This window comes from Atta cephalotes (genome assembly GCF_000143395.1).
Source record: "Atta cephalotes unplaced genomic scaffold scaffold00007, whole genome shotgun sequence".
NCBI lineage: Eukaryota > Metazoa > Arthropoda > Insecta > Hymenoptera > Formicidae > Atta > Atta cephalotes.
Genome location: NW_012130071.1, coordinates 5,280,839 through 5,302,880, shown reverse-complemented (window position 1 = coordinate 5,302,880; position 22,042 = coordinate 5,280,839). Strand labels below are relative to the sequence as shown.

General features: G+C 34.5%; 1 protein-coding gene across 1 annotated transcript in view; it reads right to left on the bottom strand.

Annotated features, from left to right (window-relative positions):
* The window catches only part of LOC105626948 (MOXD1 homolog 2), a 111,293-nt gene that overhangs the window by 44,978 nt on the left and 44,273 nt on the right, over positions 1–22,042 (bottom strand). The window contains exon 2 of the mRNA XM_012208239.1: positions 14,600–14,749. Coding sequence (XP_012063629.1) covers positions 14,600–14,749 — 150 coding nt within the window. The remainder of the gene's footprint in view (positions 1–14,599; positions 14,750–22,042) is intronic.

Here is a 22,042-nt window from a genome sequence, read left to right as displayed (position 1 = left end):
GTTGGACATGTTACTGCCCGTGGTTCGACCTCGAGGAAGCTTCTCCACTACAAAAGCATGCTTTCTCATCGTAAGACGAAATTAATCGCACAAGCTTCGCATACCGTTGACTTGACGGAATTATTCCCGACGGAAGGCATCCATGTGCCCCTACACATTCACGCGTGTTAAACATCAATGAAGATAAATTATATAAAATAATAATCCGCGTTGAACGCATTTTTAAGAATAAAATTAACTTGCAACAATAATGTGAGTGTTATTATTTAATTTATTACTCTCTAAATCTGAATCAGTGGATAGTCACTAATTTCCCAGTGGCATATTTTGCACTGATAATCAGTGAAATTCAACTATTATAAAAAAGGAAGAATATTTGCCGATGTTGAAGGAAAATTGAAACGCAGAAAATTTTAATTTAATAAATGTATACTAAAATTTAAATTTTAGTCGGCACGAACTTTCCGGACGACCCAATATAACTAAAGTACTGATATTTTATTGAATTAAAATTTTTATTGATGAAATTAATGATATTTGCACGTTAATTTCAAACTTCCAATACCATATTCATTGAATTTAAGCATTAAAACAAGGTTAGTTAGATTACACAATAAAGATTAACCAAGTGAGGGATCTCACATTTAATTCACTGATTATCAGTGGCATATTTGAGACTGATCAGTGATTATCTACTGATTCAAATTTAGAGAGTAGTTAATTAATCAATGAAAGAAATTTAAGATTTAAAATAATAAAGTTTCATAATATTTTTAATTATGTCAGGATTAATCAAAAACAGCGAATGATGTTAATCTATATATTTATATTCATCCGTTAGTTATCGAGTCACTTATCCAACTCTATCATTTATGAGTTATGAATAATATTCTGAAAACTCAACGAATACGAATAACCGTTCGTTTAACAGAATATAAGCATTCGAGCAGTGCGGAAATATCTTGTTGGCACTCTCAAGTGTCGTTCTGCGAGATTGCAGGAATGAATACGAAATTGTGAAGGTCGAATGCACTTGCTGCAACGTATAATCTTATCATTCACGTAGCGTCGCAACGTATCGGAACAAACTCGACGCGGCATTTGCGAAGTTTGCGATAAAACCTCGTATTGAGCGAAATCGATTACCACGATTTAGTCTTCAATCTTTATGGCTCGCGAATATTCACGCTATACTATTGATAAAATAGCATTGCTTCAGTTAATCGAATTTTACTGATTATCGATTATAAACATTGTCTGCAATCTATCTTATTAAATTTATGACATTCTCACGTTAATTATTTAATTTATTTAATGTACGTTCAAATGTTCAATAAACTAATTTTAACAATATACAGACTGAAAAATTAAGCTGATTCAAATTAAAACATTTTCGCACAACATATAAATATTACATCTTTTAAAAAAAATAAAAGAAATTTTATAATCAAATAGTATAATAATAGAACGTGAATAACGTGACAAATTTTATAGTAATTTAGAAAGAACAAATGCGATGTATTTTAATTTTAATTTACGGTTTATAAAAATATAAATATATATTTAAAATATAAAATATAATAAAAATATAAAAATATAAATTGCTTGCGCGAGTCTCAGCTTTCCCGTTTCTAATTAACTTCTCTGTTTCTACTTTATCCGACTTACATCCGGCTATAAAATAACTTTTGTATTTTTGTATTTTATATGTTCCGCACGAGTCCTCTTCTGTCCAATTATTTCTTATATTCATGATGCGATCGCAAATATAACGCTCATGATGGAATGAGAAAGGATGTAAAGAATGCTCCAATACTTTAATATAAAGGCTTCAATACGCTAGAAAACTGTTGTTAAAGTATCTGTATTTGTTATATATTGGCGTATATAAAATATGCTCAAGCGTTATATGTTAGGATAGAGGAAAAAATTATTACAACCACCAATATAAATATTTCTCGATAAATATAAAGTCACTGCGTGCGTATCAGCAATATTTGTAACTCAGGCATATGTACAGTAAAGAGCGCTGCCATGCTTTCAGGAAGTATTCATTTCGATACAGCAAATATTTTTTTATAAAAAGCCTATATGTTTCCGATACGTTCGGAATGTTTATACGAGTGATGACTTTAAAAAAGATTAATAAATGGGTTTTTAGTAAATAAATATAAAATCAGAAATTCTACACTTTTAACTAACAAAAATATAAACAGCCTATATAAGTAATTTTAAAAATAAGTATCCGGGAGAAAATTATTTAAAAATGTATTTTTTTTTAATTTTTTCATGTCTTAATAAAAAAATATTTTTGTATATAAATTTCTGGTTTTTAACTTGCATGGTTTTAAATCTTAACTATTTAACATGTTTGTGCAAAAATATTCTTTTTATTATATTTCTCTTATTATTGCGTGCGCACGTTATATCTTGAATACTTCAAATTACTCCAGAAAAAAAGATAGTAGAAAGTTTTTGCAATAACGTGAATGCGATGAATGCGGTAAAGTGAATGCGTTATCATTTTTTAAATTAATTGTTAAGAAGAAGATAACCTGATCTTAGCGTTCACCATATCTGGATAAACGCAAAAACTTCCTATTATGAAATAGATGCTCCAATTTTCATCGATTGACTTTTTGCGCGAGTCAATATCGCGTTCTTGCAAGGAAACATTGGGACAATTCCCTGCGATACGCACACGAAAACAATTTCGATCACTGCCCTCACATTTCTCCGATTATAGCGAATTGCGAGCTTTCGCGGATTTTATCGCGTTGCTTTAGTTTAAAGAAGGATTTGATAAGACAGCGGGGGCGATGGGGGGGGGGATGTAAGAAAACGAGAAGGCCCCGGGATGATTGGAAAGCGTTCCCGGCATCGATGGTCGCGCCAGAGGAAAGAGCCACCGATAACAGAGGTAGAGAAAGCGATGGTTCTGGTATATCGCAAAGTAAATCCTTCTAGGTAAATGTCAGTTTGCGAGTTTTTGGCCGATTGGAAAACTTGGAAGGGCAGCGGTGCAAGGAGCAAGGCAAACTTCTCCGAACTGTCATTAGTTACCGAAGAACGTATTCCACTTCCCGGTGGTCTTCTGCCTCCCCAAATCCTTCCTCTGCCGCCCCTCGTCCTCGTCTCTTTTTAACAAACATGTTGACAAGAGGTAGATTGCTCACGCGGAAAAAGCAGGGAAAAGAGACATCTGCTATCCTTTCTTCTCTCTCATTCTATTCCTTCCTCTCTGTTTCCTTTCTTCCTTTTTTTTTTAGAGTGCAATTCGTGGTCATTACCACACGCAGTTAGTTTTCCCTTTGTATGCACTTCCGGACAAATTTCATAAACGAGTGCTCCCGTTACCTGTGCGCTTGCACCTCTTGATCGTCGCCAAGGGCATCGCCGAACTCCAGCGATGCGGGAATGTAGTCGAATGTATGGCCAATACCTAACATTTAGAGCGCAGACTCCCCGAGGATAATATTGGACAGGATGGAAGTTTAGGATGAATAGAGGCAAATTGAATAGAGGTCAAGGAATATGTTCTCTGAATAAGGCGAAATATCAAAAATTACTTGATCAGTTTGTTAGTTAAATTTTAATTAATTTGTACATTTGTTTTATTAGTTTCTCTACACTTTAAATTTCTTGCAATGAAATCTCACTCCAAGAAAATGAAAATATAACTATCCTTGAAAAAAAGTGAAAATATTTCACTTCTTGACAATTTTCATTCTTTTTAGAATGAATTTTCACTTCAAAAAAGTGAAATCTTACTTTTTTTTTTAGTGAAATTTTACTCCTTTAAAGAGAAAAAAGAAGTTTGTTCTAAAAGAAGTGAAAATTGTCATTAATCCACTTTTTAAAACGTGAAAAGGTTGATTTTCACTTTCTTGAAGAGTGAAATTTCACTGCAAAAAATTTAGAGTATATATATACATATAATTTCTTTTAAAAGTAACACATCTAAAAAAATTAAGTTTTTTTGAAAGGAACAAATTAAGATTAAAGTTTTAGCTTCTTTAAAACACGAGAGAGACTTTCTACTAAAAAAAATTTATACATACACACTATATATTTTTCGTAAAAAAATTAATTATTGATTTGAAACGATATTCATAAATTTTGTATGACAGCGCGAATTTTCGAGAAAATTCGGTAAGCGTGATATTAAATTTCATTTCAGTTTAAAAATTGATAAAGATATAGGCAACACCAACAGAAGCAAGTAAATTGTCGAATAAAAAAATTCGTAATATCCTCACGTTATCGTAAAAAGATTGAAGTGCCGTTTAATGATTTAAATGCTATATCAATGTTACTATCAAATACTTTTAAGGACAAAAAGTGTTACGATATTCAAGAAAAAGTGCTCTTTATTTTTCACATCAAATTATTTCTATGCACTTACAAGATCTTCACCGCATTTATTTCGCTTAGGCTTTGAAGAGAGACTTTGATCAACAAGGCTTGACTTGCACGCGGAGCGTGATATTCAGTTAGAATCAAATCAGTGAGATGATAATTGTCTCCAAATGCACGTAATCTCGCGCTGTCTGCGATTCATGGGATATCCTGAGATTTTTGCTATATTATTCAATTTCCTATCGCACTAAATAGTTCCTTCCCTTTCTTCCTTTCTTCCTTCTTTTCTTCCTTTCGGTGAGAACTACTTTTCTCTATCTTTTCTCTACATTCTAGATTCTTCTTTTCCTTTCCTACGAATGTGATACGTATTCCCAATAAGCCCACCGTTCGTACTACACCTGGGCGAGCGAGCATTCTCCTTTCTCGTCCTTTCTTCTATCTCTTCTCTCCCAACGGCATCGATCAAATTCGATTTTACATTCAACCAAGCTATTCAGAATAGTGATCAGTTCCACCGTCCAAGGAAGGACCTCATATATACTCGGGTTGGCCTCTCTTTTCCTCACGTGTCACACGCGTATTTTCTATATTTCCGTCTTTGTCCATTCAGCCCTTCATCTCTCCCTTTCCGTTCGTTCTCTTCACTGTAGCGGGCTATTCGAGAGCGAAGTGGTAAACTAGATAGGGCTACGGATAGGAATGGAATAGAGAGCAGAATCGGGTCACAGCTAGCCAATCCCCTCTGTAGGGCATCACCAATCTACTCACCAATCACACGTATACACTACCCATAGACATACGCTTGTACAAAGATACATACATGCGCGTTGCATGCAAAGACTTCGTTATCATCTCTTCCTAGGATCTCTCTGACAACTTTCTCATTCACCCTTCTCTATTTTCTTCGTGAAATTCGTGATTAATTCACAAATTTCCCCCGCTCCATATATCATCTTCGCAATTTCTACGTGGTTCCGGATTTCATAACCAGCGTTTATTCATTATTCTTACTTACATTGTGCATCACATTTCCTGCTTATGTGAATTGTTATTTGTCATGATTCATCCGCAGGATGTTTCTCTGTTGTTTCTAAATTAGTTTCTTTGAATCATTTATGTTTTATAGTTTCGCTTCAAATTGTGTTTATAGTATTATTTTATGATATCTGATTAAATTATAAAATAAGAGTTTATATTCACAAAATCTTCATGTCATTTTTATAATGTTAGATTCGTTATTTTAGTTTTGATTTCTAGTTTCAAAATAAAATCTGTTCGTTATGTTTTATTAAACTCAGAAATATCTATTTTTTGATAAAATTTTTTACATAATCATTGCATTTGTATATTTATTATTATGTATTATATAGTTATTGCCTTCAATTTTTTCAGTCCTCGGTCTTTTTTATTAATAAAGCTGAAAGCTTATTTATTGGAAAATTGAGTTTTAAATACAAAATAATTGAAAATAAATCTGCACAATGTTACACAATATATTAATTATACAAATGCTTTCGAGATTACAAATTGCATTTATTCATTCTTTTGCTTTTTCTCTTCTAGAACATTTGTTCCTTTCGTAAGTCTCATGTGTTCTCGCGGAACGTGATGCACTATTTGCGGTGTATCTTTCTCAGGAGGATTTCACACGAGTGAACCTCGTAAGAAACTCATGAACCGCGGAGCCACGTATGTATGAACGGCATCACGAGTGTCTCACAAAGTGGAAATTTCAAGTGACGTCGATCTGGAGCTGCATAATGCTGCGTCATCGCGCGAAATCCCCGACCGGCATGATTCGCGCATCGGCTCTTCAAAAGAAAATCCTCGGCGCGGAACTTACTCGGCTTCTCGCGTTACACTTGGCTCCATACAATTCCGAACTCCATACAATTGTTCTAAAAACTGGGACTGATCGGATTCTCAAACTATTCGAATATAGAACAATATTTTCAGCGTTCTTCGGCTGAGAAAACATTTACGTAACGACTTTACACTAGTCTATGATAAAGTAAAGACTAATACTATGATAAAGTAAATTAACTCTTCTGTCATCTTGAAGTTTAAATAGTAAAAATTTGTATCTAATTAAGTAAGAAATCCTAGTATAATTTTTATCTAATTAAGTAAGAAATTCTATTTTCAGTCAAAACAAATTTTTGCAAATTTGCTTTTTAAATCAATGGTTAATAAAATCAAAAATATTTATATATTCAAATATAGATTCTTTATAAAAACACAGATAAAGCAAACATGTAATGTCAAAAGTTATCGGTCTTCTGTATAACGCAATTGAACAGAGAATAGAATTCCGTGGTCTTCATTCATATTTTCAACACAATGCCAATTCACACAATCCGAATTCACTTGGCTGTGCGGCTAACCGCTGAATGCGTCCCGAATGCGTGCTGACAATCGCTCTAGAATACATTGGCCTGTATTCTAGAACGAATGTCACGCATCGTAACAAAGAAATACACTTTCGTTTGCAATTGCGACTTAACAGCAACATTGTAATGCTGTTTATGTTTTCAATAATATTATCAACAAAGTTGCAAAATAAAAAACAGTACTTGATTCGCGCGATTAATCAAATGCAAACACACTTTTCTTGTATCTAATTGAAAGTTAGAAACTAAATAATTTATTTAATAATATATATCTAATTATAGTATGTTATATAAAGTGTGTAAATGTATAATCAGTATTATACATTTATCTATATATAAATTTGATAAGCTATTATTTACTTAATAATGTATACAAAAATTTTATATCTATTTTACTTTTTCGTACTTCTAAATTTTTTAAAAATTATATAGTAACAATCATTAATGTAGATCGTTCAAATCGGAAAATAAATATATCTTTCGAAAACTAAGCTCAATTAAAATGTAAATAAAAGATGTAAGATGTATGAGACAGACATTTCTCTGGTGCTGAGATAAAATCTGACCAAGAGGACACGTTAGCTTTTACAGTCTCTCGTTCCCTCACACGATTGCTAACAATACAAAATGCAATATACTGTCGCGGTCGTAATACTGTCCAATGTATCATTCCACTTCTATCAAACCGAAAGTCGCATTGCACCACGACCAACAATCGTGTGACGAAAGGCTAGCCCACGAATTGACACGGCAATAAAAGTAACTGAGTGCGGCAATCGTACGAAGCGGTGTACTGTTCGCGAAATTCCGTTGAAATGGTGCTCGCGTTGCCATAAATCTAACCAGGCAGATCTACCGTTGCAATACTCCAACGTAAGTGGAGTAGCCGGGGGTTCGAGTAACTCCATATCGTTACAAGTCGCTGCGATGACCGAGTCGAATACGTACGAGTACCGTGAAATTGAAAAAATTGATTAATTCCGCTGGTGAGGGGAAGTTTGAATATGTAGATATACTGTGTGGATAGGTGCTGTATATTTACTGTGTAATCACACAGATGTACACGTACATGGTAAGGAATGACATAGTGTTTTTTGAGCTTTTGCAATGGAAGAGCTTTTGCTTTAGAAGTGTACCTCTAAACAAATTCGAAATAAGATTCTCTTTTACTAAAATGAAAAACGAACGCTAATTATGGAGTTTTCAAATATAAAAATTTAAACTTTTGACAAATTAAAACTTCAAGAGCATATAGAACGGAACAAATTTTTAATTAACTGTACGATACGAAATTACGAAAGTCATTTTCGTCTATTAAACATTTAACGTGAAAAGTTTTAGTCCACTTGTAATTTTTCCTCATAAATCTGTATATTGAAGGTGCACAATTTCTATGTACAAAATCTATTCGTGGCTATAAATATGATTAATTAAGAATTTATTTCTCAGGTAATTTTACTTGGATCCTTCATTAATTTAATTTTCTTAAGAATCCTATTTTTAATTGAAGCTGATCTTGGTTTACAAATACATTTGTTCACTTTCATAAATTGCATTGATTTGATTTTTCCAACTTGAAATGCAATCGTAAAATTAAACCTAGAAACTTTATACAACTGAAAAAATGTATTTGTAAATACTGCATATATAAATATTATTGAGCATCAAGATCTTATTTTCAATCGAAAATAAGATACTTTCTCTTATTTAAATTATTCTTATTCGGTCTAATTTCCATTTATAATTTTAAATTGGCATTCATGTCATTAAAATATTTAATTTCGGAACATCGAAAATAACAGGTGAGCAAATTTTCGTTGAGAAAATATCCCACAAATCGATTACAAGACAATCATTCAAAGTTTGACGCGAAGGTTACGAAGCATCTCAGTTACAATGGCACGTTACAAAGCTGATACACCGGTATAGTTGTATGTACTACGTAGCATCGCATTTACGTCAGTATGCCGAAGTGCCGAGGTCACAAGCGGGTGCAGCTTAACACATCGGTCTGTTGTAACTTTCCGACAACCAACTCCGCCGCCATTGTTTCTAGCACAGGCATTCGCCGATATCGCTAATTAATTTGTTCTCAGGCGGTCACGCTTCTAAAACTACGTAAAAAAATAAAATAAAATAAAAATAAAATCAACTTCGCGAAACGAAATGTGCCGTAGAGACATTCCGTTTGCACATCTAGGATAAAAGGTCTGTGTTTCATTGCTATAATAAACAGAACTATACAAATAATGTCGGGCAAATTTAAACATTTTTCTACCGTAGTCACGGAGAATAGATTCGTCTCCAGATACATTTTTTTTCTATAACGAACAATGGATTTTTTCATGATTTTTCACCGTGTATGATTTTTCGTACGAGAATCTGGCGAAAAAACGAAGGAATGTTGAGGAATGAATTAGAAAAATTGTTCGAGAGCTCCGTGCGCGCGTAGCGTGGCAACTTCAGTTGCAAATTATACGGTTGTCTGCATCGGCGGAAAGGTATGCGAAATTGGGTTACAGGCATGACGGTGAGTTAACCCTTTATGAGGCTATTCTAACTTCGCAGTTGCACAATGGCATTGTTCTTATTTCCTACGTAGTGTCATGCGGTGCCTTCCGCGACTCGTTGAAACGTCATTGCGATGTTTTATATGAAATACTGGCGGGATACTAAAGACGAAATTACACAATGTTATAGTTTCATAAAAATCAACAATCCGGTGAGTACAAAAATATACGACAAATCGATAAACTCCACAGAGAGGATACAAATCTTATCTTGCTTCTTAAATTTCTTGTGAAATCTCATTCCAAACGAGTCAAAACACTGCCACTAATAAATAAAAAAGAGTGAAAAACTTGCATTTTTGAATAAGAGTAGCAAATTTTTATTTTTTTTTTTTGAGAGTGAAATTTATTCCAAAGGAAAGAAATCTCATTCCTTTTTTTTTGGAATAAATCTCACTCTAAAAAAAAAAAGAGTATAAATTTGCCACTCTTATTTAAAAGTGTAAATTTTTCAATAGCAGTATTTTAACTTTTTGGAAAATTTCAAGAAATTCAGAAAATTCACACTAAACAGCTCTTTAAAACATTTAATGGTTTCGTTCCACAAACAAATTGTTTAAATTGTTAACAAAAAAGTTTATTTGTTAATTTAAATTAAATAATACATATATTTAAATTTCAAATATTGTATTTAAACATTTACTTATTTATTTCAAACTAGCGAAGACACATTAGAGTCTTCTGCGTCTTGTAAAAACTTATTTCCTAGCCTTAGGCGCTATGATCACATTTAAAAGCAATATGTTCGACGAATGAACGACGATGTAGAAAGTTCACCGTTCACGTACTTGACAGCGCAATTGGAGATCCGGAAAAATTGCCGACCTACGTACGATCGTGAAAATCTCCGGCTCTTAAATTCGGATCGAGAAACTCGAGATAAGCGTCGCGATAAAGTATGAGCACAGAGACGAAACTCGAGAAGTAATAACTCCCTGAGGCGATCTCAATATTTGATTTCTATCGATGACACAAACGGGACGGGATTCTTGATAACATCGGCACGACACTACATTTCGCGAACGTATTTCTGGAACAAACATGTCGCCGTGTGTATCTCGTCGAAAAAGTAAGCATCCATCTTCGTATTCTGTTACGTCGATGAAGATCGCGGGAAAATATCGACGTGGAAAAATATGGTATTCTAATCGAAGGGTTCAAACACAAGGATACGCGCGATATTTTCCACGTAATTCTGTCTTGCACAGTACAGTTTAACGACCATTATATTGAGAGCACCGTAAATCTAGTTTTAAAATATTACTTGCTGTTTGAAGAACGCATATACGGATTGTGCGTTTGTTTTAACAAGATATTCAAAACTGTATCTACAATCTTAAAAATAACATATACGCTAAAAAAAATTTATTAAATTTTAATAAATATTTGGTTAAAGACTATTAAATATTCTAACTAAATATTCACTAAATGTAAACATATATTTATTTGATACAAGAGAATTATTAATTTGATTAAAGTCATTTATCATTTCTTTTTATTGAGTACATATTTATTTGTTGTAAGTAAATGTTTACTATTCAAATAAATATTTATTAAAATTTAATAAATTTTTTCAATATACATTATTAGATATCAAAGGAACAATGTTACTTAATCAAATCTTGAATTAAAGAACATTTTCTTATTTTTAACTTCCATGTATATCAAAATCAATTTAAATCATTCCATTTCTGTGATAAAATTGCTTAGTTTAGAAAAAAATAATCCATAATAAGTGTCCATATTAACATATTTAGTAAATATAATAATAAATTAAATTTAAGTTAAATTATTAATATATTGTAATTTAATTAACGATATATTGAATGAAAACAGTGACACTTATGAGTGATTAAAAATAACTTATGATATTATGATAGAAAGAATTTAACAGTGCACAAAAACCTGCAAGTAATTCGTACCTTTCGCGTTTTACATTAAGTTCGAATTCATTCTGTAGCTTTTTTAAAATCTCAAGAGTTGCGGACCACGCATCTTATTACATCCCCTCGCAGTCAATTTTGCGTGCTGCACCCACGATTATATCTCTCGACGAGGATAGAGCGACGCTTCGCAAAAATATTATATCGGGTATCGATACATGGCACAATCAGATAAGGACTTTTAGAGGGGTCCCGCTGACTCGGTCGTTTCTCGTCGCGATGGAATCGCGGTCCGCTTTTATTTTCACAGCCAAGTATTTCGATGACTCAACTGTTAGACGAACATTCTCGTCGGAGGACGAGATCGTTGTCGTCGCCGTCGTCTTCATTCGTTCTCTCTTGTTGGAGAGAGAAACGATACTTAAGATGATCGTGACCACAAGGAATTCCTAGAACGTTCCCGAGGTGAGGAAGTAGATCTTCTTGGCACAGATTGGCGATTTGGACAACGCGATTGGACAATGACCCTGTTTGTCTCAAAATTGTATTATCTTGAATTGCTTCTCATAATTCAAAGAATAGTTCTTATTGTTTATGCTTTGAAATAGTTTTTAACGATAGGGAACGAGAGATTTATGTATATAATATAATTTATTACATTTTAAGAATAATAAATTTAATAATCTTAATATATATATATATATATATATATATATATATATATATATACATATAATAATATATGTAGGATTAATTCCTAGAGAAAATCTAATTTTAATAATAAAAATATATTATTTTTTAAAATTTGCGGAACTAAAGCTTTATTATATCCTAGAATCCACTTAAAATTTTTCATTATCTTTAATAAATAATAGTCTGTTTTTTACGATGAAGATATTTTTATTAATATATTTTAAAATATTGGAGATATTAATATCAAAGTAAAATAAAAATGGTAAAACATCAAGACATCTTAATCTTGTAAGCTTAAAATTATTATACTGTGTTATTCTCTGTCATAATATGGAAATAAATGTAAACTAAGAAAGATGATTTCGTGAATTGATATGTTGAAAGATGTGATGCTTTAGCATTAACTGAAAATTCGTTAACTGAAAATATCCTTTAATTCGATGTTACGTAACGCGGGGGAATTCGATTTACCGCGAGCGAATATTTACGAACACGCACGACGTTTATCCATGCGGCATCGAGCGGGCCTCGATAGCGATGTGGCTGCAGCGAATTATGCATGCGCGGGCAGACGATGAGATCGCATCGCAGCGAGCTCGCCCGAAATTGATGCGCGATAATAATACGATCAGGTGGAAAATCGAGCCTCGACAATTGTGTGCTAAGCGTGCTGTTGGTCGATAACGTGTCGCGAGATTCCGTAGAAGCGATAGCGAAGTGATGATAATAGGGACTAATAAGCAGTCGGGGAAAATGCCGATCAAAAAGAATATACACATTTATGTCGTACATATAATAATCATTGGATATTCCCAAAAGAGTTTTGTTAAATCTTTTTTTTTACTTATCTATGCGAAAGAATTTTTAATATAAATTTGTTATTTTTTTCGAACAATTTTTGAAAAAAATAACAAATTTAAAAATAAGATAAATAATATCAGTAATGTTGATAGTACATCAGTAGTATTTTTTAACAGGTCCAAGATATTTTTTTGGATGCTAAAAGTGTTACTGTGTGTATTTTCTTTATATTGAAAACAAACGCTATACCTGTTACACAAAACTAATATTTTTATTGTACTTCTCTGAAAGCATCAGGTGTACAAAGAGATTTCATACTAGAACGAACCCATGCGAAACTCGAAAGCAGTAACACTCTAAACGATAGAATTGCGCAACGCAATAAAATTTCCATCTCAGGGATCTGCAGCTTCACTTAATAGTTAAAGACATTACAAACTTAACGGTGATTACAAACTTAAGAATTGAAGATGTATGATTTTTAGAAGAAACTGCGCATTTCTGTCCACGTCGAACGAATGGGTCATAAAAATACAATTTTATCGCTTCTTCTTGTCCTTTTTGCTTAAATTTACAAGACGCGCTTGGCAAGTCTAAAAAAGCGAAAAAACAAGCGAGAAGTGCCAATTGTAAGTTTTGCACTGAGTGTATATTACTTCTAACTAATCTTTTAAAAAAGAGCTTTATTTTACGAATCATTTACCGAGAAACATAACTGCGTATCGATGGCGCTATGAGACAATTCAGAATTTAGGTCTTCGTGACCACATCGGTCATAAATTTCATGTTGCGTTGCTTGAAACAGATCGTAACACTGGCGTAATTTTTTTTTTTTTGTTAAATCTGTGCCAAGCACCTTCGAGCAACGAGCACGGCTCTATCGCGCAATCTATTTCCGAGTTAATTACCGGCGAAATAAAGAAGTAGGTCGAGCTGTCCTACAATGAGTACAGAATATCGCACAGGAAAATTGCGATAACGAGCCGCCGAATTTAATTCGAGTCCAAGTCCAGAGCATAAAAACATTTTTATGACCGTGGATGTAATATACGTAATTAAATGCGGTAATTAACCATACTTTTGTATTTAATATTTTTACATGTGTACTTTGAAACTAGAGAGTATAATTTTTTTTCAACTAATTCCAAGTTTAAGTCTTTATGAGAAGAAAATTACGTTTGCGTATGCACGGACATTTGTATTAATTAGGGTAACGAGAACATTTTCCGTTTTAACGTGTAAAAACATAAATAAGACCGGAACTAGAAATCTACTTTTCCAAATAGGTAAACGAAATTCTATTTACCAGTTAAAATGGTAGACCGGACATAAACATTCCGGTAAGCTAAATCTATTAATGAAGATAACTGGTCTAAAATCTACTCATCCACGGAAAGAATGATTTTTTGAGATAAACTATCTAAAAATCTAAAAATAATTTTGGGTATTAAATTAATTATGGAGGACGCCCGAGTTTTGCTGGAATGTCAAAATTTCTTGCAACATTGCTCATTTAATTATACTTGAATGTCCAGCACAATTATTTTCAGATACGTATTTAAATTTTTAGATCAACAAAATCGCTCTTTTCTGCATAAGTAAATTTTTTAAAATTATATGATCCTGTCTGTAAGTTCAATTATGTTACACTTCGAATGTCCATCATATTTTTAGATACTGAATAAAATCGTTCTGCATAAGTAAATTTTTTAAAACTATAATCCCGCCTATAAAGAAGTAAATCTCATATTAATCTTTTTCTACACGATATAAACGCATTTATCTCGGTGAAACTAGTATAAGATAAGCGCGCTAAGTAAATCTCGCGTGCTTTTGTGTATACTCCGCAGGAAATTGTCCTACGCTCCACCTTTCGAGCTGCATAAATCACATCACCTACCGTGATCTTCAGGTCCCGTGGGTCGCATGTATCGTATCGTCTACTAAAGCGGAGCACTGTGTGCGTCTTGTTCTCGTAACCCAGTAAAAGTCGGTAGTCCTGGCTCGAATCCATCTGCGGATCTCTGCTGGCGTCCTTCACGTGCCGATCCTGGAAACAAGCGACGACTTAATGTTAAAATCCGCGCCAACTATACCATAAAGTACCATGCATTGTCGAGACTCTCTGCACGTACTCGCGACACTTTTCTTCTCCCGAAAAGTTGAGATCGTCGCAGTGAAAGGTTTACACGTCAAGAAAAAAAATTCGAGACCGAAAAAAAATGTGCCCTCAACTTTTTATCGTTGAATATAAATTTTTTAACATTTCTGTGAGCAAAATGAGAAAAATATAAAAATATGCTGTCAGTAATTCTCGAGTTTTTACTACGAGAAAGTAATATCGACAATATCGGATGTTCCAATATTGGAACTTCATAACGAATAGATTAATATTGCTTCACATTTATTCGATGAATATTCAGTGAATATTCTAATATCAGATGACGCGTTGCATACGGGATATTAAACCGTTACTTAACGAATCATGACATGAATGCAGCCTATCGACACTTGCAGCGGAGGTCATCTTTCAATTCTAGACTTCTTGTGTGAATGAGGAAGATAGCTTTTTCTCTAACGAGCCAGGCGAGCTCGTCGACAAGCACCAGCCAATGTGCAGAAACGCATCACCGGTATGTAGTTAGCCTGTTCTACTCGTTTCAAATTTATCCGCTGTGCCGGCTCGTTACCGTTAGCAGTTAACAACTGATTGGTCATTGACTTCGTAAATGAATAGACCCTGCACCATAATTTGCCCGATAATATCCGTAAGCGCGCGCACGTCTTTACAGCCATCTCGTTCGGTTTTGCGCGCGAATGACGCGAAATTGGATACATCTCTTGTAATAATAATCGATCCTCGTAACGACGACGATCGTGGGACCGACACAAACGCTTTCCCATGCGTGACCACTTGCATTTACAGTTAGCCGACATCATGAACTGGCAACACTCTTGCGATCTCGCGTGAAATACGAATTTATTACTCGGCTCGCCGGCGACACGCGGCCACATATGTTTTTTTCTTTTCCTCACTAATTCATTCCGTTTTTCATCAGCACGACTAGTACTACAAGCTTGGTAATGCTAACTTGGCATTCAAGTTAAGTTCTTCTTGATAATTGGTACATAAAATTCGTATTACCTATCACGAAAATTATAACGCCAACGGCTTTTCTTTCTTGCCAGCTGAGTGACTAGGTAATAAATCTATATAGAATGTTTGCTGCTCACTATCTATTTTTTTTTCTGATTTACATCGTGGACACTTATCTTGTTGCGCTTCGATTTTTATTTTTACTTTTTTTCATTGAATGATTCATTTAGTCTTTGCCTTAATTTATTACATTGATTGAAAATCTTTCTAGTTGGATAAAATTCGCATATACGTGTAGCCTTTTATGTACACTGCAAAAGTTTATGCAGACATATTATCGTGCAAAACTTAATACAACGAAATGCCGCCGAAGAAAAAGCCGGAAGGCAGCACTATCGACACATCGTGCACTATGAAAATATTCACGAACTTATTATAGCTGCTATTTTACGAGGCTGCGTACTATGTTTAAGATATGTTCAACTAGAGATTCTAGAAAGGCAAGATGCTTTGAAGAACTTATACGCTTCCATTGTACCATAAATCCGGATAATGAGATTGAACAGATAAGTTATGTAATATCGACTATGGTTTTAGTAAAATTAATATTTTACCCTACTTAAAAAGCAGGCGAGGATTGTGATAACGATCGACGAAATAATGAACTCTCATGGAAGATTCATTCAATTAAACCTTATAATTAATTCTTATTATTAATTTTTAATTTTTTCTATATACAACTATTTGTATACTTGGCCATTGTATACAGAATGACAAGATTTGGCTACAAAGTTTTGTGTGTCATTTATAGTAACGTCTATTTAAAAAAACAAACTCTGGAATGTTACTTGTATTTTATTATATTATAAAAAAAGTACATCAAAAAGTTGCATCGATTGATGAACTGAAGTCCGCTTTTTTGGCTACCTGAGAAAATTTATCGGTAAAAAGATGCGTAATTATTAAAGCTTCTAAAAATTATCGAAAGCTAGCCATTTTGAATGTTAATTATTATTTTTGACATTCAATAATATATAAATGACACTCCAGAATTTGTTTTTGTAAATATACATTACTAATGATTAGATAAATACAAAACTTTGAGACCAAATTTTTTGTCATCCTGCCTGTTTAATTTTATACTGAAACTTATGAAACGTTCACACACTTTTTAACTTGTAAAGTCAATTTTTACTTTAATTTCTATTTGGATTCGGTTTATACTTAAGCCCCATGTCACACTACGCATTGGAGACTGAAGATTGCGAATTAGAGATTAGAATTCAACTAGATAATTTTAATTTTAATCCATTTCGTCCTGATTGGCTTAATTCTGACCTTCAATTTGCAACCCTCAACCTCCAATGTTATAGTGTGACATTAGGCTTTAGATGTTTTATTCTCATATTTTTGATATTAAAGAAAATAACCGATGAATAACCAGAAAAAGTTGAATAATCATAGCGGTGACTTTAAATTTTTGCTAATTATCTAACACGCTCGGTCACTTTTGTTCCGAATATCATCGGACCTTTTTATTGTATGCGCGCACCGACTTCTTGCGCGATGTCGATATTAGAATGCCATTCTATCGTCTTACAAAGAAACGGCTGTTGCCGACAAAAACTAGCGGCGTCGCGCCTGCTTCGCCCTTTTCCCTCGCCGATCGAGTTTCTCGTTCGCAACGATGATCGTCGAACCGGGACGACTGCGAGCTCCTGTCGCAAGGGAGACAAAGGGCGAGAACGAAGGCAAAAGTTTAAGGCGAATTTACACGTAAATTTCTGACGATGTTAATCAAGATCATTTGAAAAGGGAAAATAAAATGACTCGAATAACCATTACTAAACCCTTTTATCAAAGTTTAATTTTTCACCCCTTTCCACTTTCATGTTTCACAAAGTTCGAACTAAAAATATAAAAGTGGAAATGAGATAAATCCGTGCAAAATTGTCCTTCGTTCAAAGAGTGGCAGTTAGAGGAGTCATAACAAAATTCACAGAAAAATATAAAAATTTTTAGTGTTTAAAATTCAATATAGGTACTCGAGTATTCATGCATTGACAGAAGGGTTAAATAAAAAATTGTTGAATAATAAAAAAGTCGGCCGTTTTTAGCCAGTTTGAACGATCAACTAGGTTAAATAATGCAAAATAAAGCAAGCTGTGGAGTTTTATTCCGCTTTTTGTTTGATTCGATTTGTAGAAGCAAATTAATCTAACGCAATCCGTGTTTCGCGCGCGATATAACGATTTTACAATTAATCCCCTTTATTGCATTCGGACTGATCACATGCAATAATGATACAAATCGCAAGTACCGCGTGTTTGACGTGAGAAATTGTGGGTTATGAAACGCGGGAGGAAAGTTGGAAGTTGAGAACTCAGAAAGCTGAGAGAGTTAGGAAACCAACAGCTTACAATCGTAAACTGAGAGCTTATAGTGGAGAGAGAGAGAGAAAGAGAGATGTACAAACTTGACACGTTTACATGCATATTTGCATAGTATGCATAGTATTTACTCTTCAAGGATGATATATAATTAAGTTATTGTACACGCAAATTGCACGGGAGGAAATGTCTCCCCTCCCCCCGATGTCGACTCATTCTTTCTCACGTTGAAGTTTTTAAGAAGCAACGAACGCCCGCGTCGGATCGGCCACGAATCGGGTAGCCCACTTTTAGCGCGGTACATTCGAACAAAAACGCGTTCATCCAATTTATTTTGGATGATTCATCCGGGGTAATCATCGGGAGCGAACCGTGTAAATTCGCCTTTAGTTAGGCGACTACGAATGGCGTAAGGCGTTCTGGGGATTCCCCCAGTCCCTTAAGGGCCGAGACAAGTTTTTCTGGCGAGATTCCGTGCCGCCGCCTCGATATAATTATCGCGGCGCGGCTGGCTCGGCTTCGGAAGAAGCGCGCCGACGCCTTCGGACGATTTCGTAGCCATTGTTCCATTGTGAAGATCGTGTCCCTCCACCCTGCGCGGCTTCCCGGCGCAGCTTTATTAAAATTTCATTTAGCCGCGAGCCGCGTACCTGCGCGTGCTGCGTGATTCTCGACGAGTCACGCGTGTTATGTCGCCTACCCGGTACCGGACACCCCTTCATCCTTGTCCCTTATTCTTCGCCTGCTTCTTTTTCCCTGGGCTGATGTTCTCACCTGGGACGCGTCACGTTGCCTTTGCGGACGTCAAGATATGCGAGAGGAAAAAGAATAGGAACGGGAGCTATGTCGACTCGCATTAGCTTCAGAAAAGCGAACGCGTGAAAATAATTTAGTCGAGAGAAAGGTGAGAAATTGAGTGAAAAGCTGAGACTCAAGTATTACGTAAAACGAATACACGTTTCGAACTTTTGTGGAGAGAAAGCTTGAATTGTAAAGTGCATGCATCAGTAAATGCGATTGATTAAGAACTTCTTGAATATTTATTTATCAAATATAATATTAATATCGTATTTGAATTGATAAGATTTTAAATATTGAAATTTAAATTAGTGAATATCATCAATTTCGAGCAAAAGGTATGTTAATATAAATTAGTAACAAACATGTTAAAATAACGAAGTCGAGTGAATTATCACTCCGATAAATTCTTGCTTTAAGTACAACGTAATTATATCCAGGAATTTAATTAAATAGACATAATGATATGTATAAGCTTGATTTATTATTTTTATAATGACAAAAATAAAATTGATTGAAGTAAAATTAGAAACCAGTATTTAAATAAATATTTTACCCGTTAATTTTGCAACAATGTTTTTATGACTAATTCATTTGTAGCTTCAGATTGCCTATAGCCATCTTGCAAGTTCTTTCGTTGTGCGACTGCCTGCGGACGGTATGCGGTTACTCAAAGGTAAAGAGGGCCGTCTGACGAAGGATTCAAATTCTTGTATGAGAAAGAGCTTTACCGGCGACGACAAGGCTTTGAACCTTAGGCGAGTCGGTATTGCTTCTAAGTTTAGCGTTCTGATGAAAAATTGGAAGAAAGTACGTATGCGTTCGTTCTTAAATACCTTTCATATCTCGCAACTAAGAAATCTCTGACTTGAATATAAGATATCGCGATGAGATATACCTTACCTCGAGAAAATTGGCAGATCATAAATGACGATGGCGTAGATCTGAGACTCTCATAATAATGACAGAGTATTTTTGCATTTGGAGAATAGATGATAGAGAATAGATACACGAGATAATATTTTTTTATAAATAAAAATATTTGACATCGTTTCATAATAATTACATTCAACGATAATTTAAATTTCGTGTCTCATTTTTCATTATTGTGGAATTCCGAAGTTCGCGCACGAAATGCGCCACGATGGAATTTCTTCACGAAGGAAAAATTCCTGCGACGTTGTCTGCCGGAACCGCGGATCGCGTTATCATCGATCGCGCCGTGAAAAATTACACAAGAAGGACGTCTCGTCTCACCTCTGCCTGTCGCATCGCATCGCGTCGCGATTCGCGGGAGTTCGCGCGAAACGATAGAGTAATAAATAATTTGCGGGCCCATCCCTCGTGCACTGCAACTTCTTCAATTTCCGCCCCGCCGTCGGAAGTGGAGAACATATTTTTTCCATCCCTCGGCGCATCTCTTCCGCCTGCCATGACATGAGTAATCGAGAAGTCCAAGAAGTCTGTCACGACGTTTTCAACCATTGCATTTTCAACCTTATTTTGATATTCTTGCTATAAAAGTTATTCGATCCTTTCCTTTTATAGAAAATCACACGAACAGCAAGTGTCATCAATTCTATAGCGCAAAAGTGGAATGCAACGTAAAATTTTTTATAAGTTCTAAATATATATTTTTTATACTTGTAATACTTTGTACTATATAAAATACATTGAAGATTACCACATTTTGAAAATTCAGAGTCTCTTCATAAAAACTCTTCACAAACCATAATTCGAATTTTGTGTATTTAACTTTATGTGATCTTTATGCTAAATTTAATCATTTTTATTCATATCGCTCTCTTCTTCTCAGGTTATTTTAAATTTTAGGATAGTTTTGTTATGTAATACTGCAATATATTTTTAATATTAATTTATCTTACTTCTTTTCGACATAGACAGCTGCGAAGTATGTTTTCGAGATCTGATTTTTCTTTCCTTGATTCTGTTATTTATATGTTATACGTTTCCTTCGCGAGCACGCAATGCAATTGGGGCGGATAAACTCTGAGACTTGTTACATCGCCTGAAATTGCCTGTTATTCGCAATTGGACTTCGTACGTTCGTCACGGCGCGAATCCGCGGTCGACGGCCAGATAAAAGGAAATCGGTTCGGGACACGTACGACAGTAAACTCGCGCAATGTACGATTCTCCATTTCGCGCTGGATGTACACGTGGGACGCGAATTTCCAGTCGTAGCAAAGTGGTGACAGCAATTGCATCCTTTCTCTTTCGTCATGATTTTTCCAATCCATACTGTATTCTACTGTTATTTCCCAAAGTTGTTAAGAAAAAGGCATCTCAAAATTTGATCATAAATACGTTAGCCTTGCAATAAAATTGCAAAATTATTGTCCATAAATTATTAAATTATTAAATTGCAAAAGTATTTTCCACAAATTAAAAAATGTATTTTTCATCAATTCGATAATGTTTGAAATTATCTTTCGCTCAATTAAAAAATGAAAGTTAATGAACTAAAAACTAATGCGATCTATGTTTAATGTAAAAATAAACAAATATATTTTTAATATTCTTTTTCTTGCAGCTATAAGAATTTTAATATGCTGGTCGTATTCAGTTGAATACAATATCTGTACAAAATTAATTTCGCTTTGATGTTCCTCGTATACAGTAGTTGCGTGCTCGACAAACCATTTATATATAAATATATGAAGGATAATAATATAATGATGTCGGCTAGCTATGCTGTGCTTTATGATACCTATTGATATTCATACGGTCGGATTAGTTCGTAATCATGAAACATCAGTGACATCAACAGGCATTATCGGCATCCAATTACGTCGCTTTGTGCATACTGGGAGCTTTGTTCCACGAATGTCTGTCTTTCCGTTCTATCGAGCGCACCATGCGAACGCGCAATCAATGCACTTCAGAGGGCAGAAAGAGACAGAGGTAGACAAACAGATAGAGAGCTGAGAAAGAGAGAGAGAGAGAGAGAGAGAGAGAGAGGAGGGTGTGTGTGTGTGTGTGTGTGTGTGTGTGTGTGTGTGTGTGTGTGTGTGTGTGTGTGTGTGTGTGTGTGTGT